This window comes from Podarcis raffonei, chromosome 5 (genome assembly GCF_027172205.1).
Source record: "Podarcis raffonei isolate rPodRaf1 chromosome 5, rPodRaf1.pri, whole genome shotgun sequence".
Lineage (NCBI taxonomy): Eukaryota > Metazoa > Chordata > Lepidosauria > Squamata > Lacertidae > Podarcis > Podarcis raffonei.
Genome location: NC_070606.1, coordinates 19,716,208 through 19,743,353, shown reverse-complemented (window position 1 = coordinate 19,743,353; position 27,146 = coordinate 19,716,208). Strand labels below are relative to the sequence as shown.

Sequence of the window (27,146 nt, the reverse complement as noted above, 5' to 3'; positions counted from 1 at the left end):
AATGCAAGGCCCTTTTCCAATACAGTCGTACCTTTGTTTTCAAGCAGCTTAGTTCCTGAACATTTTGGCTCCCAAACGCTGCACACCCGGAAGTGACTGTTCCGGTTTGCAAACTATTTTTGGAAGCCGAATGTCTGATGGGGCTTCCGATTGGCTGCAGGAGTTTCCTGCAGCCAATCAGAGGCCGCACTTTGGTTTCTGAATGTTTTGGAAGTCGAGTGGACTTCTGAAACGGATTCCGTTTGACTTCCGAGGTACAACTGTATTAGCAAGTAAGGACTGCAAGCAAATTGCGGAAGACACTGTGGAGAATGGCTAGTAGCATTTTAGTTTGTGTGTGAAGAATGAAGACATTCTGTCTGTTGGTCTGTATCCTGGTTTCTATGACTTCTTGGGACTGTGTGGTTGGTTCATAAGCACAGTACAAATCACTATTTTTTTTAAAAAAAATGCAGTCCCTGCCCTCAAGCTTACAACTTTAAAGAACAGGTCACAAAAGGAAAAGGGTTCGAGAGGGAGGTTGGGAGGAGGAAATAAGCAAGTTTGGCATCTTGGGTGTCCCATTTTATGAGAATTTTGAGGAGACGTACGAACACCCATAGACACTGGACTCCAGTTGGTCTCACAAAAGTAATACTTCACCTCCCAGAGCTCAAAACAGTTTTGCAGTTGACAAAATCAACCAATAAGTATGATTTTATTTTATTTTATTCCCTGGAGGCAGTTCCATTTTGGGTTTGCCCATCACTCCATGATCGGTCACCCCCCGTGCTTTACTGCTGTCTATTGACATGCTTCTGGAGGTTTGAGGGGAATTCCCCTCCTACTCCAAGTTTTAGGGATGGTGGCTACTCTCTTAGCCCCAAGGGCTAGCTGCCCTCCTTGCCTCAAGAAGTACAGAAAGGTCCATTTCCTGGTAGAATTAGAGATAAACTGAGGGAGAAACAGGGAACTTAATTTATGCATGCAGATCCACTGTGGCATTCTACTAGGGAGTCTCAATGACATGTTCCCTCCCAGCCTTGGGAATCAGTGGGATTTGTGCAGTGGAGACATGCTAAATAGTCAGGTTTTTTGGAGTGCAGCAAGATAATTGGTTATGGTGCTGGAGGAGACTCTTGAGAGTCCCATGGACTGCCAGAAGATCAAACCTACCCATTCTTAAGGAAATCAGCCCTGAGTGCTCACTGGAAGGACAGATCATGAAGCTGAGGCTCCAATACTTTGGCCACCTCATGAGAAGAGAAGACTCCCTGGAAAAGACCCTGATGTTGGGAAAGATGGAGGGCACAAGAAGGGGATGACAGAGGACAAGATGGTTGGACAGTGTTCTCGTAGCTACCAGCATGAGTTTGACCAAACTGTGGGAGGCAGTGGAAGACAGGAGTGCCTGGTGTGCTCTGGTCCATAGGGTCACAAAGAGTCGGACACGACTAAACAACAACAACAACAAGAAGATAATTGGATTGGAGAACCCTGCAACACTTTGCTTGAGAAGGAGGCTTTGCAATAGGCCAACATATCCTTATGATAGACTCTTGCTGTGTTGGTATTTTTCTCCACTGATACTGCTGTGGTAGAACAACAAAGCAACTATGACAGGCTTTGATCATAAATGCAGTTTTAACTGTTTAACTCTGAAACCCCCAGAGTGGGGTGGTAGGAAATTCCTGGCAATTTGCCCTTGTGCTTTGCCTTGCAAATCCAACTTGGATGTCCCTAAAAAGCATTTAATGGGCTCTAAGTGAGCACCAGTGTGTTGTATTTTCTGTTAACTTGATCCCTTGAATAAGCCTGAATAAGTTCTTTTATTATTATTACTATTATTATTATTAACCAGTCATGCCTGTTTTATTAACAAAACCCATAAACGGCCATCTTCTTATATTAGTAAATAGTGGCTTGTTGCTACGGTCATCATCTCTTTGTATATTTCTGCCTTGCTACTAAACTTAGCCTTCTGTTCAGCCATGGAGGTTTATTATGCTATAACAGGGGTCCCTCTAACCATATTTAGATTTAATATGTAAACTTTGTCACCTGATGCCTCTGAAAATAGCTTTTGGAGGGCTCAGTAACAAAACAGTTGTCTTAGAAGATCATACTTGTGTGGCCTGGCTGCTTTCTCCTCTTGCCATGTTTTTGTTAGCTGTATTGCAACAGCAAAGGCTTTCTTAGCAGGAATGAAGGTTCTCAGAAGCTTGGCTGCTTCAACACTGATTTCTTTTGCTAACCACTAAAAGAACTCTGCTTCCACAAACGGTAAAGAAAAGTGAAAGCCAGAAAGCCCAGTTCCTTTCTCCTTTCCCAAAGCTCAATGGGGGTTACAAAAAGAGATGCCTCCTTATCTTAGGCCTCTCCCTGTGTCACTCTCAAACTATTCCCCTGAAAGGAACAACACGCAGTTTCAGTCTCCTGAAAAATCTACACCTTAAATGTCTCTCTGTGTGTCTCTGCTTCACTCTTTGTCTCTATCCTTTGAGAACCATAGTTGAGCACACCTGAATGCCATTAAAGATGCCAAGAGTTGGGTCCTACAAATTCCACCATCAACACCCAAAGTCCATACAGTGAGAACACATAGAGAAGCACACTCTGTATATGCACCTCCCTTCATTATCCTGATTCCTGGGGCACATCGAGGTCTAGTTCATACACCTGGTGGTGGAGATGCTTATAAGGAAACAGGCAGGGTTGTTGTTCCTGTTGCCAAAGAGGCAGGCCACTTTTTGAACTGATAAGTGACAACAGGTGAGAAACCAAACAAAGCCCAACTGACATGCCTGGTTCTCTGCAGGTGGTTGTGAGGATAAGGGAGGGTGCCCTACATATGACCACCTTGAGCTCTTAGGAGAAAGGGTGGAACATCATCCCCACCAAAAAGGGGGGGTATTAATCCCCCTTCCTTTTTGTTGCTTCAGTGTGTTTTTATTTCTTGGCGCTAGTGCAAATTCAGCCCCCCCCCCCAGTAAACAGTCATGCTGATTGATTGGTGTGTGTGACCCTTCTTTTCACAGGGATTGTCCAGGGAGGCCCTCTTTCAATCGTTTGCACTCAGATCATGACAACAGTTGATCAAGAACAAAACAAGGTCCTGTGGATTCCAGCCGGCCCTCTATAGACATATGCAGTGAAGTGACTGAAACTCTGCCACAGATTCGTACATAAAACAGTTGCTTGCGGTGGGTGTTGTTTGGTCCACCCTTAGCTGCCTGTATGGTTGGTACAATTTGGAGTCGTCGCGGACAACATCTTTGAGGCACCCGTGGAAGGTGGTATGCCTTTCGCTTGCAGAATTCTTCTACATTTGTTCCTATACAAATGAATGAATGCAGAATTTCTTTTTCATAAGACTGTGATGCTGCAAAGAGAGAGAGAGAGAAACCCTTTAGGATACGTTTACAAAAACCTCTTCCCCCCCCCATCCCAAGTATTTGGTGGTTCATGTTTACTTGAATTTTTTAAAAACAAGCAACCTGTTCAGCTTCCCCTTCCCCAGTTACCCCCTGCTTATTTCTCCTCTGCTTCTGATACGAAGAAAACCAAACGAAAGTGTCGAGTTCCTACTCAGCTGAGTGAGCATGACTTTTTCATGAAGTGTGGTTCTGTCCTTCCATAACAGCTGTTCTACCTTCAAGAACAATCAGTTGCGTGGATTGTGAATGGGTTTTCTTCTAGGTACCCATTTGGGGAGTGAATCCAGGGGGGAGAAGCACTCTTCCGATGTATGGGTGAGGCCACTGTTTGTATCTCATAAACTCCTTTGTCTGTTCAAAAAAGTTATTGGCTTCTTTTATGCATGGGTTAATATTTAAATGTCATGGTGTATCTGATCAAACCGTGCTCATTGTGTATTCAGAATAATAATTTTGGGTTGCTGGGCCTACATTAAGCAGTAATTCATAAGGGTTAATAGCTGTGCCTAGAGACTGCTTTATTTTATCACATTTAGGTAGTCTATGTAATTGGAAGCTTACATTTCTCAAGCTTTGTTCTTTTGGTGTGTAATAGCCATAGGGATTTTTATTTAATTAGAATTACAGTCTCTGTTATAGGGATCTGACAACCTCTAGTGTGGTCCTGTAACTTGTTAGTTTTCCCACTGTCGATAAATGTAGTGTGTGTCTGTTTTGTTTATTTGTTTTTTGTTACAATATGTATCTTCTCACTGTACCAAATTCCATTCTACGTTTCTTTTTGCACTTCTGACTTCATTTCCCAACCGTGTGTTTATCTTTTTTTTCCTTCGTAAAGAATTGCATGTCATGTTTTGTAGGTAATGTAACTTTATTGTTCAAGTATCATTTAAGTAGGACTATATTTGTGATGACTGCTCCTAACATTTCATTATGTACATAGGTTTTCTTTCTTCTGATTTTTCCCCTTCCGTTTTTTTTTAGTTTTTGCTTTCTTTTTGCATTAATTAAAAAAAAAGGGATTCTTCTTGCACAGTTGTTCAAAGACAAAATTTGGTTGGAAATTTAAACCTCTGTTTTGCAGATACTATTTTATAATTCAAAATACAGGAGAGAGAGAGAGTGAGAAGGAAAAATGTAGAAAGGCTATTGATAAATTCTTAGTTAAAATACTGTTAATAAGTTGAGGGACAACATATATTTTTTTTAAAGAGGGAGGCCAGAGTTGGACTTCAACGGTACGATTGAAACAGACCGGTACTGTTGCAACATGGATTTTCTGAACTAAAAAAAAAGTCACTTTGTATGAAAACAAAAAAGTTGTGTTAAATAAAGGTCAATTTCTATAACTTGACTTGTATGGGAGTGTTGCATAATTCCCTGTCTGACTCTGTTGTTCAATTTACTACTATCAACCATACTATGAACACCAAGCAAAAGGTTACAGAATTAAAACAAATTCACAGACATTTGTAATGGTCATTTTACAGTGAGATTCCAAATTGCATTTTGTTGTAATTACCCATGAAGCATAATGACTCCAAAAGAAAATTCAGAGCAAAGCTTGCTTCAGTTTTGATACCATTGAATTTAAAAGATGCTAGCTTGGCATACCACTCTTTGTGCCCTTCCCATTTAACAAAATAATCCATTTTGAGTATCAGTGGTAAACATCTGCCTGACGGAAATTGGGCTTGGTAGATGGTCCTTTTTCTTTCCAGTGTAAGAGGCATTGGGCAAAAGGTAAAAATTCTACTACCTCCGCCCTGCAGATTTGGAGTCCTAACCCATGACCTTCCAAAGCCCAGTTTGGAAATGGGAGTGCTTTATAAGCTTTTCACAAGCTAATGTGTGTAAGGCTGAAAAATAAAAGAATTCCCCCAAGTTAAAAGAAGTCTTAAAATGGCAAAGCCACGGGGTGGGGTGGGGGATACAAATTTTGGACCATGCAAAGGCTTCATTGGACCTGATTTCAGATGTCTTGGGAGAGAAACAATGTCTTATGAATGTACGTCTTATGAAGTAAGCTAGCATTCCTTCAGCTACTGATATATTTGAATAGCTGTCTCCATCCTCTTCCTCATTAATAATCTGCATGATTTTGGTTTGGTGAGCTCACTGAAGAATGGCCATAAACTCTACATAAGGCTAAGTGAAATATTTTCTACTATTATATGGAGCATGTGGTTATCTCAAGGAATGAGGTGGTTTTTCTAATTCTACATTTTGACTTGACAAAATGACAGAACCATGGTGGACACTGGAGCGAGTTGCATAATTGTTTAGTTAAAGTGATTGTAGCTGGAGGCTCTCTGATACATTCGATGGATTAATTCATTTCTCCACAGTTTGGGGCACATAAAGATGAAAATGGTTGTTTATATGTATCTTTTGCTATTCAGGTGGGTGATTTATGCCATTACTTCTCCTGGCCTGGGCGTCCGTAGCTAGTGCACTATTCTGCTAGTGCATGATGGAACTGGGAGGGAAAGGGGTTAGCTCCAGCTCTCCATTTGATGCAAGAAAGGCTATTGCACATCTAGAAGACCAAAGGAATTGGCACTGCGAGTCTTCATCGCTTCCTAGAAGGCGCTGCCTGTTAAGGTACAAAGAATCCTGCTTTATACTGTGAGCCTTCCATTCTTACTTCCTGGCCAGGACCACCAAAACCCACTTGCGGGGACATCCCCACTTTCAGCCACGGGGAGGCAGGCTTCAAAAATCCTGGGCAAGCGTCTATTCCTATGCTTGTTACTGCAAAGCATGTTACTGTTTCCCTCTCCAGCGATAAACCCCTCCGAGTCCGGCTGTGCACTGACAGACATGCCCTCCTCTTCGTCCTATGTTGATAGCGCCTGCATAAAGCCACCATTCTACAAAAGCCCGCACAAAACAAAACACGCCTCCCTTCTCGCATCGCGAAGCAGCTGTTTGTGCAACTCCACCCTGGCCCAAGATCCGGCTCGCTGCTCTCGTTCATTTCCCCTGACCCCACGGCCTCCTTCCCTGCCCCCAGCCAAAGATTGCTTTGAGATCTGAGCCGTTATAAAGAACAACAACAATGGTGGCTAACCATCCCGGCTGGGTTTCAAGAGCAGCCTTGAATCGGCGGGGATCGTGTCCCTCTCGGGGGTGCTCGCTATGTCTCCTTACTCCTCCGATGGAGAACGAAGGAAAACAGAAAAAGAGAGAGAGAGAGAGAGAGAGAGAGAGAGAGAGAGAGAGAGAGAGAGAATGGCATGCAAAAGAGGCGAGCCGGGCGGGGGTGAAGGGAGACCGATCTCTGCTCTGCCGCCTTTCCTTCTTGCCATTTGGGGTCCTTCCTCCCCGGAGGCGTGCAAGTCTAAGCGAGGAGTAAAGGCGAGCGAGAGAAGAGAGGGACAGCCAGCGCGTCACGCCATTCAGCAAGTGCCAGGATCGCGCCGCCGCCTCCAAGCCTAAGGCGCTGCTCTCTCTCTCTCTCTGTGACGCCAGAAGGACTTGTTACTTGTTGAGGCGGCAGGTCACGTGGGCCGCCTGCCCGCCCTTCGGCTCCTCCCGCAGCTCCCTGTCAAGCGCGTGGCTCTCTCTCTCGCTCGCTCGCCTCCATCTGCTCGAGGCAGCCTCGGAGAAGCGCGCAGGGCCGCTTGGGAGGAGGCGAGGGGGAGCCTGGAGAGCCCCGAGACCAGGCAGGAGCCAGCCGGGAGGGGAGCCGAAGCCGAGCAGAGAGGAAGGGGCTGGACTTGCCGGAGAGACTGACGAGGGGTCGCTCTCCGCCTTGGCGCGCAAATCGTGAGGCGACCAAGGGAGGAATCCCGCCCGCCTTCTCCCCTCGGTGGCGGGCGTCGTGAGGGGGAAGGGGCAGCCTCTGACTGGAGCGGCGGCGTCCGCCTGCCTGGACGTGCGCTGAGGCTCGGCTTGCGCGCCTCCCCGCCCAAGAGCAGCGCTATGGCTGGGCCTGGGCTTGGCCGAAGGCGCTGGCCGGAGCAGCAGCGGGAGCTCTTAGCCATGGCCAGTGGCGGAGGCGGCTCCAGGAGATACTCCTCGGACTCCTCCTCGGCCATCATCCCCAGGACCATGGAGGTCCCCTGCGCCCGCGGGCAGCGCATGTGGTGGGCCTTCCTGGCCTCGTCCATGGTCCCCTTTTTCTTCTCCTGCTCTGGAGGACCCTCAAGTACCTGCCACTGTGGGGGCAAGGAGAAGGTAACAGTTTCTCTTCTTTCCCGGGTTCTCCCGCTTGAGGGCCGCTTCACACGTTGCCTAGGGCGGGTCACACTCGCGTGTCTAGCAGGTGCCTTCCTCTGGGAGCTGCGAATGGCCGTGGAGTGGGGGGAAGGCGAGGGTTGGACACCTGCAGAATGTCCCGTTCATGGTTGGCAACTCATTTCAGGGAAACTTACAAATAAACTGTGTGTTCCGATTGCAGCCGTGTATCTGGAGCCTTTGCGTGTGGACAGGGAAATGAGTCCCAGTGAGTTCAGAGGCTTCATTCTTAATTAATTTAATTTATTCTGTCCTATGGACTCAAGATAACTTTCAGCAGTTCTCCCCACCCCACCCCATAAATTTGTAATAGTTCTGTCCCAAACAGGCTTGCGATCTAAGGAAATCAAATGGTCGGGGAATGAAAGAGGTCAGATAAATAAAAATCACATAAACATAAAAAAAACCAAGAACTGCAAAACCAATTAGTCCAGAACCAATCCAAAGGACAAGTCCTTTTTGTAGGCAACCACATGTTGGTGGGCTCCGTGTACCTCTGATACAGTGTTAAGACCAGTGCTAATAGCTGTAGGTGCTGTTATAGAATTAATAATACCGTTGGTGGGCAGTTTGCCTGGAGATGACAGTTTCAAATGACTAGATCCGCATTTCTCAAACTTGGGGCGCCACTGGTCCTGCCAGCTAGGGATGATGGGAGTTGTAGTCCAACAACAGTTGAAGACCCAAGTTTGAGGAAACACTGGGCTGAGTAGGGCTGGGATGCCCATCAAGTAAAAGAACAATGTCCCTTGTGAACCAGTTTTAATGGCGCTGAGTTCACATGATATATGGATTTCAGCTAGGTCAAGGTCACTCTAGAAATAATAAATGGGTTTGTGTTGTTCAGTCACTGTATTGCAGAGAACAATCTGAATTAACTAGAGAGAGAGAATATCCCAGGTCCTTGTGTCTAGGACTGCAGTCTAAGCTTTGTTTTGTTCATTTGCTGGATTCCAGGAATGAAGGATCAGCTGTGAATGTATTCACCCATACTGGTACAGAACATAGGGTGAAGTTTTCTGCTGAAAATGGGTCTTTGTCCCAGTTTGAGGCGCAGTGTCACCAAAGCTACAGCAAAGCGTTCAGAGAGAGAGAAATCTGTGCATTTCTTTGATGAGGAGTCACAGCAGGAACCTGATCCATGGTGTGTGCATGGTCTCCATCCACCTGCACAACCTGCAGAACAGACCTCCACTCAGTTAAGTAGAAAGGCTGGTTCAGAAACCAGACCTTCAGGTGAGCTGCCCTCCTTTTTATATTTTAAGTGCTACTTGTTTTACATGCCCATTTGTCATGCCTCTTTAAAACAACAACAACAACTAAAACCTTTTAAAAACTGAGATTAGCTTGTTTTCATTATATTCTATAGAACAGGGGTGGGGGACTTGGATCTGCCCAACAAATTGGATCGCTTGGTCCCCAGCCTGCCATTGGCCAGCTTTGACAAGAAGGCAGGGCCACCCCCTGTCAATCACACAATGTCCTAAAGATGTCAGGCGACTGACACCTGTCAGAGTTCAAAGGTGGGGGTGTGTGTCATGGGGCAGCTCATGGGCAATTATAGCGACCCTCTTTGAAGGTGTGCTTCCAGCATCAATCAGCTCACTGGCAGAGACAGCAAGAGAGAGCACCCACTTTCAAAGGAGAGGCTCTGGGAGCAGCAGCTCAGTGCTGCCCTGGGCGCTCGGCAGACAGGCCTCGCCTTTGCCCCCAGCCTTCCCTACATGAAGCTAGGATCCCGCCCCCCTCAGCCACACACCCCAGTCTTCCCTGCATGAAGGGAAGACACACCAGCAAGTGAAGAGCATCTTTCTCTTCACTTTGAGTTGAAAGTGTGTGTGATTCTGAACTTTGCCCAGAGGTACAAGAATGCACTCCATTCTTTCAATGGGTGCTTTCTCTAGGGTTATCACCGCTTTTGAGTTTTTAAAAAAAATATGTCCTTGTGATTGATATAACTACCAGAGGATGCAGTTTGATTTTTCTCTGTAATAATAACGTGTGTTCCAGAGGACCACTCTATATTGCTTACAGCAGAAATCTTGCAGGTCTCTTGTGAAATTCAGGGCCTAAAGGACTCCCCCCCCCCTTTCTTATGAAGCCTGACTGTTTTTCCTTTTGTATTTTAAAGCAGGTTCTTCCATCACCATAAAGTATCAAAAAGGTGTAAAAATACCATGGATACCCAAATACCCCAAGACTGGCTCCAATAGGGGTAATATATATATTTATATTATTTCTTTCTTGGGAATTACTGCATGAATGGAGAGTTCTGCAATCTAGGTAGTAGATTTTTGTCAGTGTTTAGAACAGGGAACCCTCCCACCTTTGGTGGGCCCGGGATCACATTTGGAAATCTAAGAAACCCGATTGGCCAGCTGGGTTGGGGGTGGGGCAAAGGCAAGGCAAGGCCGAATCTATTCAGCCTACTCTCATTTTCTTCACATAGGCTGACTTTCCGGGCCCCTGGAGAGGCCTGTCAAGGCCACTTGCTGTCCCGCGCACCCCCTTCGGGCCTTGACCCCCCCTCCAAAAAGCGTCTGCTGCCCCCCGACAGCAGAGCGCGCAGGACAGTGGCAGCGCTTCATTTTGCCCGCACGTGGCTCTGGGAGCAGCAGCTCAGCGCCGCCCTGGGCGCTCGGCAGACAGGCCTCCCCTTTGCCCCCAGCCTTCCCTGCGTGAAGGTAGGATCCCCCGCCCTCAACCACCCTCCCCCACCAGTCCCCCCTCAGCCACACACCCCAGTTCCCCTACATGAAGCTAGGATCCCGCCCCCCTCAGCCACAGACCCCAGTTTTCCCTGCATGAAGGGAAGACACACCAGCAAGTGAAGAGCATCTTTCTCTTCACTTTGAGTTGAAAGTGTGTGTGATTCTGAACTTTCCCCATAGGTACAATAATGCACTCCATTCTTTCAATGGGTGCTTTCTCTAGGGTTATCGGTGGTTAATATAAGATATTTGGCATAAGCGCTTGCTTTAGAAGATTTCTCTCTGACCACAATCCCCTTTATTTTTTCTTCTTGCCTTAACAACAGAAGTCCGCTTTCAAGAGGCCTCTGACTCCTAAGATGGGCTTAGGAGCATTGAGATATTCGTCTCAGCCCCCCAAAATGGAAGCCATTTCCATCCCTCCCAAGAGAAGTGATTCTAATAACACAAACAGCAAGGTCCACATCAGAATCCACCACCACGGCCTTCAATGATAAGACTTGGTAAGTGGCATTTCGGATTGGACAGTGCAGGCCATTTCTTTCCTTCTGTCGTCTGTGCAATTTAGGAAGAAAATATTCTGCTTTCTCTCCAGCTGTTGCTGCAAGCCTTTGATTCAGACTCTGTTCTCTTTCTTTGGCCACTCAGAGACAGCCTTTCAGAGGCCCAGGAATAATCCTCATTTCAACTTCCAGGAATGCTGCTGCAGTGCTGTCATGCAGATTTCTAGAATTCTCCCAAGTTAGTTCATGTACCAGCCTCCTATGAGACACAGGAGTGAATCATTGGGTTTGTGCAGCCCTTGTAAGGACAGTGTCAGGCCCCATGTACTCCCCATGTTGTATCACACGCCCAGTGCACATGATTCCTTGTCTCAGTGAGTTTACATCTTTGTTTAGAACTGCCAAAGACAAAACAGAGCAATGTCTCTTAATATTGTGCTTGTGGGAGTAAATATTGTGCTTGAGGAGGAAAGCATTCAGGAGAAGGATAGCAGGGAGGGGACAATGGTGCCGCACACCTTACCCATATACTACTTTTGAGTTTTTTTAAAAAAATATGTCCTTGTGATTGATATAACTACCAGGGGATGCAGTTTGATTTTTCTCTGTAATAATAACGTGTGTTCCAGAGGACCACTCTATATTGCTTACAGCAGAAATCCTGCAGGTCTCTTGTGAAATTCAGGGCCTAAAGGACTCCCCCCCCCTTTCTTATGAAGCCTGACTGTTTTTCCTTTTGTATTTTAAAGCAGGTTCTTCCATCACCATAAAGTATCAAAAAGAAGGTGTAAAAATACCATGGACACCCAAATACCCCAAGACTGGCTCCAAGAGGGGTAATATATATATTTATATTATTTCTTTCTTGGGAATTACTGCATGAATGGAGAGTTCTGCAATCTAGGTAGTAGATTTTTGTCAATGTTTAGAACAGGGAACCCTCCCACCTTTGGTGGGCCCGGGATCACATTTGGAAATCTAAGAAACCCGATTGGCCAGCTGGGTTGGGGGTGGGGCAAAGGCAAGGCAAGGCCGAATCTATTCGGCCTACTCTCATTTTCTTCACATAAGCTGACTTTCCGGGTCTCTGGAGAGGCCTGTCAAGGCCACTTGCTGTCCCGCGCACCCCCTTCGGGCCTTGACCCCCCCCTCCAAAAAGTGTCTGCTGCCCCCCGACAGCAGAGCGCGCAGGACAGTGGCAGCACCTCATTTTGCCCGCACGTGGCTCTGGGAGCAGCAGGTCAGCGCTCGGCAGACAGGCCTCCCCTTTGCCCCCAGCCTTCCCTGCGTGAAGGTAGGATCCCCCTCCCTCAGCCACCCTCCCCCACCAATCCCCCCTCACCCACACACCCCAGTTCCCCTAATGCGTGTTCCAGAGGACCACTCTATATTGCTTACAGCAGAAATCTTGCAGATTTCTTGTGAAATTCAGGGCCTAAAGGAGTCCCCCCCCTTTCTTATGAAGCCTGACTGTTTTTCCTTTTGTATTTTAAAGCGGCTTCTTCCATCACCATAAAGTATCAAAAAGAAGGTGTAAAAATACCATGGACACCCAAATACCCCAAGACTGGCTCCAATAGGGGTAATATATATATTTATATTATTTCTTTCTTGGGAATTACTGCATGAATGGAGAGTTCTGCATTCTAGGCAGTAGATTTTTGTCAATGTTTGGAAGAGGGCACCCTCCCACCTTTGGTGGGCCCCAGGGTCACATTTGTAAATCGTAGGAAACTGTCATGGGCACCACAACATAACCCTTTTGCAGAAAAACAACCCACAGTAATGGGATGAGAAAAGCCCCTCCCCAAAGCACCAGGTAGAACACCCATGCATACCCCCTTAATAAATACAACACAGGCACAAAGAAAGGTGACCCCTAAATTAAAAACAAACCAGACCCTGATTTATTTATTTTTTAATTGAGAGGGTTAGGAAGAGGGGCTAAGGGGAGAGCGCTATTACACTCCCTCCTTTCGCAGCATCAGTTCCTGTTGCCAAAGAGGCAGGCCACTTTTTGAACTGATAAGTGACAACAGGTGAGAAACCAAACAAAGCCCAACTGACATGCCTGGTTCTCTGCAGGTTGTTGTGAGGATAAGGGAGGGTGTCCTACATATGACCACCTTGAGCTCTTAGGAGAAAGGGTGGAACATCATCACCACTAAGAAGGGGGTTAATAATCCCCCTTTTTGTTTCTTCAGTATGTTTTGATTTCTTGGCGCTAGTGCAAATTCAGCCCCCCCCCCAATAAACAATCATGCTGATTGATTGGTGTGTGTGATCCTTCTTTTCACAGGGAATGTCCAGGGAGGCCCTCTTTTGATCATTTGCACTCAGATCATGATAACAGTTGATGAAGAACAAAACAAGGTCCTGTGGATTCCTTTTTCATAAGACTGTGATGCTGCAAGCAACCTATTCAGGTTCCCCTACCCCAGTCTTTATTTTGTCACATTTAGGTAGTCTATGTAATTGGAAGCTTACATTGCTCAAGCTTTGTTCTTTTGGTGTGTAATAGCCATAGGGATTTTTATTTAATTAGAATTGCAGTCTCTGTTATAGGGATCTGACAACCTCTAGTGTGGTCCTGTAACTTGTTAGTTTTGCCACTGTCGATAAATGTAGTGTGTCTGTTTTGTTTTTTAATTTTTGTTACAATATGTATCTTCTGACTGTACCAAATTCCATTCTGTGTTTCTTTTTGCACTTCTGACACCATTTCCCAACCATGTGTTTATCTTTTTCCTTCGTAAAGAAATTGCATGTCATGTTTTGTAGGTACTGTAACTTTATTGTTCAAGTATCATTTAAGTAGGACTATATTTGTGATGACTGTTCCTAACATTTCATTATGTACATAGGTTTTCTTTCTTCTGTTTTTCCCCTTCCATTTTTTATTTTTTTTTTGCTTTCTATTTGCATTAGTTAAAAAAAAAGGGATTCTTCTTCCCGGAGATACAGTGGTACTTCTGGATGCGAATGGGATCCGTTCCGGAGCCCCTTTCACAACCTGAAGCGAACGCAACGCGTACGTGGGTCGCGATTCTCTGCGCATGCCATCATTTTGAGCGTCTGTGCAAGCGGCAAAACCTGGAAGTAACGCGTTCCGTAACTTCTGGGTCGCCACGGAGCATAACCTGAAAATGCTCAAACTGATGCATATTTAATCCGAGGTATGACTGTACTGGCTTAAGATCTCAGTCTTTGGCCTAGGGAAGGGGTTACTTCCGCACCTAAACAACGAGAGTTTATCAGCTCATAGATGAAAACTATGGTCAGAAAACCACTTGATTGGAATACAGTCATACCTCGGTTAAATATGCTTCAGGTTGAGTGTTTTCAGGTTTCGCTCCGCAGCGACCCGGAAGTAACAGAATGTGTTACTTCCGGGTTTCACCGCTCATGCATGTGCAGACGCTCAAAATGACGTCATGCGCAGAAGTGGCGACCCGCGTACGCGCAGATGCGGGTGGCGTTCTACTCAGGATGCGAACGGGGCTCTGGAATGGATCCCATTTGCATCCAGAGGTACCACTGTACCACCTTCTCTCTTGTACCATCTAGGGTATAATTTGCCCTTGAATCTCTGAGGCAAAGGCTCTGGGACATATCACAGTGACCTCCGATCTCAATCTCATGTTATCTGTGGCCCGATAGCAGTAGGAATTCATTACAGGTACGATTTTCAGATATTTGCATATCTTAGAAATCTGTCTGTACCAACTTATCGGCGTCTTTTTACCAAAGCCAGATTAAATGTATTTCCATCAGAAGTGCTAAATGGCAGACTGAGAGGCATCCCTTATCAGAATAGGCTCTGTGTATGCTCTCAGGACGTCGATTGTATGAGGCATATCCTACTGCATTGCAGACAATATGAGCAAGCTAGGGATCTGTTGATTAAACCCCAAGTGGCAAATTGGCCGGGTAAATCTGAAGCCTACTATACTAAGTATCTTCTGGACAACAAGTGTAATACAGTGGCCATGGCAAAGTTTCTTTCAGTAGTCATACATATCAAAGATCATCATACTCAAGACTAAATAAATATCGTCTCGGTCTTCCTCTCCCAGGGGGTTGTCTGTATGAATCTGTATTTTATTCTGAATCTATGTTACGGGTCTTTGGACCACAATAAAGATTTATTATTAATAATAATATTTGCGATGACTGTTCCTAACATTTCTTTATGTATAAAGGTTTTCTTTCTTCTATTTTTTCCCTTTCCTTTTTTTTTGTATTTGCTTTCTATTTGCATTAATTAAAAAAAAGGGATTCTACTTGCACAGTTGTTCAAAGCCAAAATTTGGTTGGAAATTTAAACCTCTGTTTTGCAGATACTATTTTATAGATCAAAATACAAGAGAGAAAGAGAAAGAGACGAAGAAATGTAGAAAGGCTATTGATTAATTCTTAGTTAAAATAAGATGAGGGACAACATATGTTTTTTTTAAAGAGGGAGGCCAGAGTTGGACTTCAGCAGTGTGATTGAAACAGACTGATACTGTTGCAACATGGATTTTCTTAAACTAAAAAAGTCACTTTGTATGAAAAGAAAAAAAAGTTGTTAAATAAAGGTCAATTTCTATAACTTGACTTGTATGGGAGTGTTGCATAATTACCTTTCTGACTCCATTGTTCAGTTTACTACTATCAACCAGGTTACAGAATTTAAACAAATTCACAAACATTTTCAAGTGGATAGCCGTGTTGATATGTCATAGTCATAATAAATAACAAGATGAAAAATGAAAAAATCTTTTTTAATAATTCCAGTGGCACCTTAAAGATCAACTAAATATAAGCTTTCAAGGTGTGAGCTTTTGTATGTAATACACACTTCATCAGATGCTCTGAAGCAGAGGTGGCTTCAACCTTATAACTGTTGATGACTGTTATGGCAGTTGGTTCCACAGGGAAGGGCAAGGGATTTTTAAAGGGGTAGATGACCAAAATTAGCTTTAGTATGTATAATGGGACATGAATCCAATATCTGTATTCAGACCAGGTCTCTCCATAGTTTTTAGTTAGGTAATGAGTTGCAATTCAGGAAATTCTCTTTCAAGTGTATTTCTAAAATTCTTTTGCAATAAGACAGCTACATTACGATCTTGTAAAGAATGTCCTGGGAGACTGAAGTGTTCTCCTATTGGTTTCTCTCTTTTATGATTCCTGATGTCAAATTTATGCCCATTTATCCTTTGGCGTAAAGTTTGTTCTGTTTGTCCAATATAGAGAGCTGAAGGGCACTGTTGGCATTTGATAGCATATATAATGTTGGAAGATGAACAATTAAACAGGCCTGAGATGGTATGTTTGATGTTATTGGGGCCAATAATGATCTTGTCCGGGTGTATGTGACAGCAAAGTTGGCATCTAGATTTATTGCAGGCTCTTGTGCCAGTGTCCATGTTAAATCTGGTTGTTGTTCCTGTTGCCAAAGAAGCAGGCCACTTTTTTGAACTGATGTGACAACAGGTGAGAAACCAAACAAAGCCCAACTGACTGCCTGGTTCTCTGCAGGTGGGTATTAATCCCCCTTCCTTTTAGTTGCTTCAGTGTTTTTCAATTTCTTGGCGCTAGTGCAAATTCAGCTCCCTCCGGTAAACAGTCATGCTGATTGATTGGTGTGTGTGACCCTTCTTTTCACAGGGATTGTCCAGGGAGGCCCTCTTTCGATCATTTGCACTCAGATCATGACAACAGTTGATCAAGAACAAAACAAGATCCTGTGGATTCCAGCCGGCCCTCTATAGACATATGGAGCGAAGTGACTGAAACGCTGCAACAGATTCGTACATAAAACAGTTGCTTGCGGTGGGTGTTGTTTGGTCCACCCTTAGCTGCCTGTATGGTTGGTACAACTTGGAGGTCGTTGCGGACAACATCTTTGAGGCATCTGTGGAAGGCGGTAGGCCTTTCGCTGGCAGAATTCTTGTACATTTGTTTCTATACAAATGAATGAATGCAGAATTTCTTTTTCATAAGACTCTGATGCTGCAAAGTGAGTGAGAGAGAAACCCTTTAGGATACGTTTACAAAAACCTCTCCTCCCCCCCCCCCATCCCAAGTATTTGGTGGTTCATGTTTACTTGAATTTTTTAAAAACAAGCAACCTGTTCAGCTTCCCCTTCCCCAGTAACCCCCTGCTTATTTCTCCTCTGCTTCTGATACGAAGAAAACCAAACGAAACAGTGTTGAGTTCCTACTCAGCTGAGTGAGCATGACTTTTTCATGAAGTGTGGTTCTGTCCTTCCATAACAGCTGTTCTACCTTCAAGAACAATCAGTTGCGTGGATTGTGAATGGGTTTTCTTCTAGGTACCCATTTGGGAAGTGAATCCAGGGGGGAGAAGCACTCTTCCGATAAATGGGTGAGGCCACTGTTTGTATCTCATAAACTCCTTTGTCTGTTCAAAAAAGTTATTGGCTTCTTTTATGCATGGGTTAATATTTAAATGTCATGGTGTATCTGATCAAACTGTGCTCATTGTGTATTCAGAATAATAATTTTGGGTTGCTGGGCCTACATTAAGCAGTAGATCATAAGGGTTAATAGCTGTGCCTAGAGACTGCTTTATTTTATCACATTTAGGTAGTCTATGTAATTGGAAGCTTACATTGCTCAAGCTTTGTTCTTTTGGTGTGTAATAGCCATAGGGATTTTTATTTAATTAGAATTGCAGTCTCTGTTATAGGGATCTGACAACCTCTAGTGTGGTCCTGTAACTTGTTAGTTTTCCCACTGTCGATAAATGTAGTCATAATAAATAAGATGAAAGATGAAAAAATCTTTTTTAATAATTCCAGTGGCACCTTAAAGATCAACTAAATATAAGCTTTCAAGGTATGAGCTTTCGTGTGTAATACACACTTCGTCAGATGCTCTGAAGCAGAGGTGGCTTCAGCCTTATAACTGTTGATGACTGTTATGGCAGTTGGTTCCACAGGGAAGGGCAAGGGATTTTTAAAGAGACAGATGACCAAAATTAGCTTTAGTATGTATAATTGTATGATGTGTGTCTGTTTTGTTTTGTTTTTTAATTTTTGTTACAATATATATTCTGAACTAAAAAAAGTCACTATATGAAAACAAAAAAAGTTAAAGAAACTGAGTATTGTGTTAAAATAAAGGTCAATTTCTATAACTTGACTTGTATGGAAGTGTTGCATAAATCCCTCTCTGACTCCGTTGTTCAGTTTACTACTATCAACCAGGTTACAGAATTAAAACAAATTCACAGACATTTGTAATGGTTATTTTACAGTGAGATCCAAAATCGCATTTTGTTGATACAGTTGCAATTACCTGTGAAGCATAATGACTCCAAAAGAAAATTCAGAGGAAAGCTTGCTTAAGTTTTGATACCATTGGATTTGAAAGATGCTAGCTTGGCATACCACTCTTTGTGCCCTTCCCATTTAACAAAATAATCCATTTTGAGTATCAGTGGTAAACATCTGCCTGATGGAAATTGGGCTTGGTAGATGGTCCTTTTTCTTTCCAGTGTAAGAGGCATTAGGCAAAAGGTAAAAATTCTACTACCTCAGCCCTGCAGATTTGGAGTCCTAACCCATGACCTTCCAACGCCCAGTTTGGAAATGGGAGTGCTTTATAAGCTTTTCTCAAGCTAATGTGTGTAAGGCTGAAAAAGAAAACAATTACCCCAAGTTAAGAGAAGTCTTAAAATGGCAAAGCCATGGGGTGGGGTATACAAATTTTGGACCATGCAAAGGCTTCATTGGACCACCAAAACCCACTTGCGGGGACATCCCCACTTTCAGCCACGGGGAGGCAGGCTTCACAAAATCCTGGGCAAGCGTCTATTCCTATGTTTGCTACTGCAATGCTTTCGTTCATTTCCCCAGACCCCACGGCCTCCTTCCCTGCCCGCAGCCGAAGATTGCTTTCAGATCTGAGCCGTGATAAAAAACAACAACAACGCCAACCATTCCAACCAAACGCTGGGTTTCAAGAGCAGCCTTTAATCAGCGGGGATCGTGTCCCTCTCGGGGGTGCTCGCTATGTCTCCTTACTCCTCCGATGGAGCACGAAGGAAAACAGAGACAGAGAGAGAGAATGGCATGCAAAAGAGGCGAGCCGGGCGGGGGTGAAGGGAGGCCGATCTCTGCTCTGCCGCCTTTCCTTCTTGCCTTTTGGGGTCCTTCCTCCCCGGCCCGACCATTAGGCGTGCAAGTCACTGAGATCCGCTGAGAAAAAGAGAGCGGCTGGGAAAACATCGCTGGATTGGGACTCCAACCGTATAAGCGAGCGGTAGAAGAGAGGGACAGCCAGCGCGTCACGCCATTCAGCAAGTGCCAGGATCGCGCCGCCGCCTCCAAACCTAAGGCGCTGCTCTCTCTCTCTCTCTCTCTCTCTCTCTGTGACGCCAGAAGGACTTGTTACTTGTTGAGGCGGCAGGTCACGTGGGCCGCCTGCCCGCCCTTCGGCTCCTCCCGCAGCTCCCTGTCAAGCGCGTGGCTCTCTCTCTCGCTCGCTCGCCTCCATCTGCTCGAGGCAGCCTCGGAGAAGCGCGCAGGGCCGCTTGGGAGGAGGCGAGGGGGAGCCTGGAGAGCCCCGAGACCAGGCAGGAGCCAGCCGGGAGGGGAGCCGAAGCCGAGCAGAGAGGAAGGGGCTGGACTTGCCGGAGAGACTGACGAGGGGTCGCTCTCCGCCTTGGCGCGCAAATCGTGAGGCGACCAAGGGCGGAATCCCGCCCGCCTTCTCCCCTCGGTGGCGGGCGTCGTGAGGGGGAAGGGGCAGCCTCTGACTGGAGCGGCGGCCGCCTGCCTGGACGTGCGCTGAGGCTCGGCTTGCGCGCCTCCCCGCCCAAGAGCAGCGCTATGGCTGGGCCTGGGCTTGGCCGAGGGCGCTGGCCGGAGCAGCAGCGGGAGCTCTTAGCCATGGCCAGTGGCGGAGGCGGCTCCAGGAGATACTCCTCGGACTCCTCCTCGGCCATCATCCCCAGGACCATGGAGGTCCCCTGCGCCCGCGGGCAGCGCATGTGGTGGGCCTTCCTGGCCTCGTCCATGGTCCCCTTTTTCTTCTCCTGCTCTGGAGGACCCTCAAGTACCTGCCACTGTGGGGGCAAGGAGAAGGTAACAGTTTCTCTTCTTTCCCGGGTTCTCCCGCTTGAGGGCCGCTTCACACGTTGCCTAGGGCGGGTCACACTCGCGTGTCTAGCAGGTGCCTTCCTCTGGGAGCTGCGAATGGCCGTGGAGTGGGGGGAAGGCGAGGGTTCATGGTTGGCAACTCATTTCAGGGAAACTTACAAATAAACTGTGTGTTCCGATTGCAGCCGTGTATCTGGAGCCTTTGCGTGTTGACAGGGAAATGGGTCCCAGTGAGTTCAGAGGCTTCATTCTTGAAGGCATCTGCTTAGGAGAGCAAGTGCTTTTGAATGTCACATGCAGCTCAGTCCTTGGGAACTGCAGCCTTAGTTCCATGTAAACTGCAAGGGATAGGGAGATTCATCTTCTTTCCTTCCCTTCTTTTGGTCCTTTCTAATTTTCTGTTGGGGACGCGGGTGGCGCTGTGGGTAAAACCACAGAGCCTAGGACTTGCCGACCAGAAGGTCGGCGGTTCGAATCCGCGCAATGGGGTGAGCTCCCGTTGCTCAGTCCCTGCTCCTGCCAACCTAGCAGTTCGGAAGCACGTCAAAGAGCAAGTAGATAAATAGGTACCGCTCCGGCGGGAAGGTAAATGGCATTTCCATGCTCTGCTCTGGTTCACCAGAAGCGGCTTAGTCATGCTGGCCACATGGCCCGGAAGCTGTATGCTGGCTCCCTCGGCCAATAAATCGAGATGAGCGTCGCAACCCCAGAGTCGGCCACGACTGGACCTAATGGTCAGGGGTCCCTTTACCTTTACTAATTTACTGTTACCTTTCTCCATGTTTTCCCCATGCCCCTTTGTTTACTATTTCTCTTCATTTCCCCCTTCCATTTTTCCTTTCTTCCTCTACCGATACTGTTTTCCACATACTAAGATTTAGCGTTAATAGAAGTCAGAGTAACGTCAAAGGTTTATTGCTATTTTTACACAGATGACAGTAATTTAATCCTCCTGCCTTCTAACCATCATCAGTTCCGCAAGAGTTGTTTGTTGCCTCCTGCTTCTTTGGTACTAGGAGAGCAGAGGGCCTTCGTTGTTCTTGCTGCAGGATGAAAAGTTAAAAACATCCTCAAAAGGCAATAGCCTCAGATTCTGGATAAAATTGTGTCGGCCAGCAGTTCAGTAGTGGTCATGGGTGAGCTGAGGTTCAAAGGTTGAGACTTCTTTTGTCTGAAGTGGACAGGGAGTCTTCAGAACAGTGGTGGTGGTTCCTCTTTTCCTTGTTGAATGATGGCTTCAGCTACTCCTCCCCACCTCACACAAACAGGCTGAGAAGGAAACACACCTTGGCAAGAATAAACTTGCTAGCCAAGTTGCTCTATTATTGCTGCCAGGTCTCTCTTGTACTCGCTGCCTTTCTAACAGCAATTACTGTCGATTTTGCTATGTCCAAATCACATTTTGGGTGTAGGTCTCTGCTGCCGTGAGACTAAAAGTAAAATAATAAGACTGGAAAGCCAACACCTGCGGAAAATCCATACCTCTCACAAATGTTTCATGTTTTATACCAGTGATGCAGAACCTTTGGCCCTCTGGATGTTGCTTAACTACAGCTCCCATCAGCCCCTGCAAGCATTGCCAATGGCCGGGGGTGGCCGGAGTTGTAGTTCAGCAACATGTGGAGGGCCAAAGGTTCTCCATCAAATCTGGCAAATGATGGAACATGGTATAAGCAAGATTTCTTGGTTCGTGCTGCTTCTGTTCCCCGTACACCTGAGGGCAATGGGGGCGACCACTGCTGAAAGGTGAAAAAATAGCAAAGTTGTCTCAAGGCAGCTTATTTTTCATATATATTTTTGTGAAGCTGTTGACTTGGCTAATCATTATCCTTCTGCATTGGTGACACCCTCTTGGTTGTCCCTCCCTGGGCTCATTTGCGCACGCATGCCATTGCCAGATGTGCGGCTCGGCATGTGAATGGACTCAGTTGCATTTGAGATGTGAAACGTCTCCTTTCTCATCAAGTGATGAGCAGATATGTGTGAATCAGCCCAGTGAATGTGAGCAGTGCCAACCCTGCCATCTCCCTTCCGCCTCAACCTTTAGAGGCCCACTAAAACCTGGAGCATGTCAGCTTTAACAAAAAATCCATCAAGAAAGAGCTCAAAAGGGACATCTCAGGGAAGCAAAGTGTTGCCTCTTCACTGCCAACTTCCTGTAAAGGGATGACTTGACTCTTGCTAAGGACTTTAACATCATGCCAGCTTTTTCTTTCTCACCCCCCTCCCACTCCCCCTTTGCTTAATACATAGCCTCACGAAAAGTTCTAGAGAACTCAAAACCTTGATTATTTTGTGGCATGCTATGTTATGTACCCTAATATTCCATCGACAATGGGTGGTGACTTTAATGCACATACAGCCACCAATTGGGATGGGATAATCAAGGCCAAGTGGTGGGTACCTCCCCCCTACCCAAAATCTGATTTAATCTCTTTTACATCAAGAAGATCTAAGGACATCAGAGTGAATGAGGCGGGAGTCCTTCTTTATCAATTGGCCATTCGTATGAATTTGAACATTTTGAATGGCAATTGCCCTCCGGACGTGCCAGGAGAATTCACTCATTTGGGCACAACATCAAATAGTGTCCTAGACTACCTTCTAGTTTCAGAAGACCTATTCTCAAACTTATTTTATTTTAAAGTAGACAATGTACAATCCAGTGACCACCTACCTCTAGCGGCCAAGCTAACGCTTGACTGGCACCCGGTCAGCGGTTCACACCCAATTCATGTAGGTTTAAATGCCGCAGCTCAAGTAAGAAGCATTAAATGGTCTGTGAAACAGGCCCAAAAATACGCAGAATTCTTCCAGAGGAATATCTCCGAACCCCTTATTGTTTCAGTGGCGGAGTTGTCTGAACCAAATAGGATATTGGAGTGGTTTTCCCACCTCTCTGTAGATTTAACTAGCTTCTTTACGATGCCGACTCACCTGGTTAACCGAGATCAACCCAGGTTCGGTGCACCTTGGTTTGATTCCAAATGTAAGCAAGCTAGACTCTCTCTCTGTTGTATCTACAACAGATATAAATCTTCTGGAGCTGAAACTCTTCCACCAGAGTACTTGCAGGCCAAAATTGCTTACAAACAGGCACAGAAGTCAGCCAAGCATGAATGGCAGCTAAGACGTTGGCAAACGCTGATTGCTGCCTCTAAGCTTCGCAGCTCTCGTGGTTTTTGGAATTTAGTCAACAAAAGATCGAGGAAATACCCATTGACGGTTATACCAGCCCCGACATGGGAACAATTTTTAAGAAAATATTTCTCCCAGACAGTTATCTCTAACATTCATTCTGATACTCTTTCATGTCACTTGCCCATATGGCCAGATACTGACCCGGAGGAAATAGTTGATTTAATTGCTAAACTGAAAACTGATAAAGCCCCAGGGCCCGATCTGATCCCGGCGGAAGCTATTAAACAACACCCAGCATGGTGGGCCAAAATTCTTGCAAAAATCTTTGATGCAATTAATGCCACAGGCCAGATACCTAGATCATGGAAGGAGTCCATCATAATTCCTATATATAAAAATGGACCGCCAGAGGACCCAGGAAACTATCGTAATATCAGTTTATTATCAATCATCGGAAAAATCTATACTCGCTTCCTGCTAACCAGACTAACCCAATGGGCCGAAGATTCCAATCTGATAGGCCATGAACAGGCCGGGTTTAGACCAAATCGTGCTTCTATTGACCATGCAATAATTCTATATCATTTGGCGTGGAAGTATTCTTCCCCCACTCATGGTCTTCTATGTGCCGCTTTTATAGACCTGAAGGCGGCTTTTGACAGTATCTCTAGAGAGCTGCTATGGGAAAAATTGGCAAAGTGGGGCATAGATAAAAGGCTGTTGTGGCTTATGATCAAATTACATGAAGGGACGGCCGCTAGGGTGAGGTTAACACCTGAGGGCGATCTCACAAACTCTGTACCAATAAATAAGGGGGTACGACAAGGGTGCATCCTTGCCCCCTATCTCTTTAACCTCTATATTAGTGACATGAGAACTCCCCTAGTTGAGGCCCAAACCACCATTCATGCACCCAGGCTTGCAGACTTTCGCTGCCCCTTACTATTGTACGCTGACGATGCGGTGATCCTCTCATATTCAAGAATCGGTTTGAGGAGGGCCTTTAAGATCTTCGCGTTATATTGCCAAACAAATTTACTTACTATTAACCATTCCAAATCTAAAGTCCTAATTTTTTCCAAGAGTTGTAAATTGTATAGGTGGGAACTCGAGGGGAAGCCAATTGAACAAGTCTACAAATTTCAATATCTAGGAATTTACTTCCAGCATAATATGGGATGGAAAGCGCATATCACATACTTACAAAATAAGGGCAAAGCCCTTATCTACGCTCTATTACGCTTTTTCTTTACAGAGGGGGCTATGCATGTTCCATCTGCCTTAAAAGTTTATAGTGCAAAAGTGGTTGCAACTATGGCCTATGCGGTCCCTTTATGGGGCGCTTTTGTAAACCTCATGCCTCTGGTGACATTGCAAAATCTTTTTCTCTGACGCCTTTTGAAACTACCCTCCTGTGTAAGCAACTCGGCTATTCACTTAGAACTTAAGAACCCCTCCTTAGAGATCCTGATGTGGAGACATGCCTTTAATTACTGGCTGTCCCTTTGGCATAAATTGCCCAATTACCATCTTATTCAGTGCCTTTGGAGAGATGAATTTACCAGCCCATGGGCAACAAAAATCCATTCCAGACTGTTGTTTTATGGAATCTCTCCTTCCGATATTCTAAATTTAGATCTAATTACAGCAAAAAAAGGTCATCAAACAAAGATTGGAGGAGGTTGATTTGCAACAAAATCTTACTACAGGTGGAGGTACATGTTTCCGATAAATCAGGGCATTACATTTAGGTCCCAGATACCTCGATATCTGTCTACCTTATCGGTTGCGTCGCATAGATTCGCTTTTGTTAGAGCCAGATTTAATGTGTTCCCCTCAAATGTGCTGAGCAATAGATTTTCTAACGGTAAAACCTCTGTTTTATGCGCATGTGACAACAAATCAATAGAATCCCTTTATCATATCTTGTTTAATTGTCCTTTATATATTGTTCCCCGATCAAGGATTCTGAGTTCAATCATTTTGGAAACTGTTGCTAAACCACCTGAATTACATCTAGCCTATCTACTCCAGGACATTGACTCTTATAGAACATTACAGGTTGCCAGATTCCTGAATTCAGTTCTTTCATATAAAAGACTTCATGGAATGCTGCATGACTATTAAAAATCTAGTAAACTCTATCCTCCATCTTTATATTCAAGGCCACAATATGGTACATCTAGAGATTGTATGTAACGTGAAGGAGATTATGCGTTGAAATATTTTAGTTGATAATTTAGAATGTAAAATGCTATTTTATTTATTGATTGGTTTTACCTTGTGGGCTTATAGCCGAATAAAGTATCTATCTATCTATCTATCTATCTATCTATCTATCTATCTTGGGTAGGTCCTAATAAATATATTTCCCCACTGTGGATTTGAGATTCTTGTCAAAACAAACAGTGAAGCCAACAGCCATTTCCTGCTCAGTGGGATTACTCCAAACGATGTGTACTGTAGCTTAGAGCTGCCTTCTTAGGATTTCCCCTTCCAGCTTTACGTATAGCTATCCAGAAGGTAGAATATGCTTAGAATGCCATTATGTTTTGAAGGCTAGGAAACAGAGTAAAATGAGATCCCTTCACATTCAGTTATCAGCTCTCCCTGCTTCCCCCAAGATATGGCATAACATGGCTCTGCAAACGTGGAAACCTTTATTAATTTTAATTTGAAAGTGGTAATGAAGTAGGGATGTGAGTGTATCTCCGTGTGATGACATAAATAACACTGCTATGCCGAGAATTATGAAAGCAACTTTGAGAAAGTTAGGTGCATCTAAACCCCATCAAAGTAGGTGGGAGCTCAAGTATGTTTTATGAATTGCATCTTGTGCAATTACTTCCTAATTTCTGAGTTGTTGTTTTTGAAGGGGAGGGTGTTCGGTCAGAGTCTCCTAAAAGAGCCTGTGATCTTCCAGCAGATGAATTGCCATCATTTCAAACAAGTTTTTCTCTGCAAAGGATGCTATCATAAGCTATGACTGTGGGTTAAACCACAGAGCCTAGGACTTGCCGATCAGAAGGTCGGCGGTTCGAATTCCTGCGACAGGGTGAGCTCCCGTTGCTCGGTCCCTGCTCCTGCCAACCTTGCGGTTCGAAGGCACGTCAAAGTGTAAGTAGATAAATAGGTACCACTCCAGCGGGAAGTTAAATGGCGTTTCCGCGAGCTGCTCTGGTTCGCCAGAAGCGGCTTAGTCATGTTGGCCACATGACCCGGAAGCTGTACACCGGCTCCCTCGGCCAATAAAGTGAGATGAGCACCACAACCCCAGAGTCGGTCATGACTGGACCTAATTGTCAGGGGTCCCTTTACCTTTACCTTAATCTGAAGCTTTAAAATGCAGTTTGACTTGATAAGTAAATAACAGCCATAGCCTTTTCCCGCTGAAGAGATGCTCTTCAGGCACAGGAAAAAGACTGGGTTTGCAATATCAGCCACTTTGATTTGCAGACAGTAGGAAGCCCAACCTTAGTATTAATAGTAGTAGTCTGACCTTGGTTTATTCCGTAGAGTTACCAGCAACTGCGGCAGTGGAAGTTTATGTATGCCACTGTATGCACTTCTTACGTGATGATGCCATGGCTGAGCCAGATCTTAATTGCACAGCTGAATGGGAAATTGCATGGGTGAGCTTCTATATATGAAGCCTTATTATGCCTTAAATACCCCACCTCCTTTTAATTTCCATTTTGCTTGAAGATAATTTCAATAAAAGTTCTAATTGCTGCAGTGCAGCAATCTAATGGAGAGGCATTTGAAGCGCATGATAATATGAAATGTAATAGTGATGCGATGTTAAGTTTTAAAAATTATGCTCCCTGATGACTGCCCTTCAATCATAATTAAAAAAGCACCAGGCAATTAACTTGAAAGGCACAGGCAATTGAGCGATCCCAATTAGGTTATATTGCATTGGAGTAAATGTGTGTGTGTTTTAAAGGTGCAGTTATTGTAAACAAAGCTACTTGGAGACTTTACCCAAGGTTTAAAAGTACCCTGCTTTTTTCAGTG

General features: G+C 45.1%; 1 protein-coding gene and 1 long non-coding RNA gene across 14 annotated transcripts in view; both read left to right on the top strand.

Moving 5' to 3' along the window:
• Nucleotides 1-16,940, top strand: part of LOC128413724 (disks large homolog 5-like) — a 117,255-nt gene extending 100,315 nt beyond the window's left edge. For 7 of the 12 annotated variants that reach the window (XM_053388103.1, XM_053388101.1, XM_053388105.1 and 4 more), the window contains one exon: nucleotides 3,018-4,770. In XM_053388103.1, the coding sequence (XP_053244078.1) occupies nucleotides 3,018-3,121 (104 nt within the window). In that variant the 3' untranslated portion in view covers nucleotides 3,122-4,770. Of the gene's footprint in view, nucleotides 1-2,491; nucleotides 2,752-3,017; nucleotides 4,771-16,527 lie in introns of those variants that run through there. The other 5 variants (XR_008330415.1, XR_008330414.1, XM_053388102.1 and 2 more) reach the window with 4 other exon arrangements.
• Nucleotides 7,574-11,732, top strand: LOC128413733 (uncharacterized). 2 transcript variants are annotated; one of them, XR_008330417.1, is made up of 3 exons: nucleotides 7,574-7,598; nucleotides 10,696-10,872; nucleotides 11,622-11,732. It is a non-coding gene; the product is annotated as an uncharacterized LOC128413733 (long non-coding RNA). The 2 variants fall into 2 exon arrangements; XR_008330416.1 differs by lacking the exon at nucleotides 7,574-7,598 and adding an exon at nucleotides 8,799-8,894.
• Nucleotides 16,941-27,146: the final 10,206 nt, after the last annotated feature.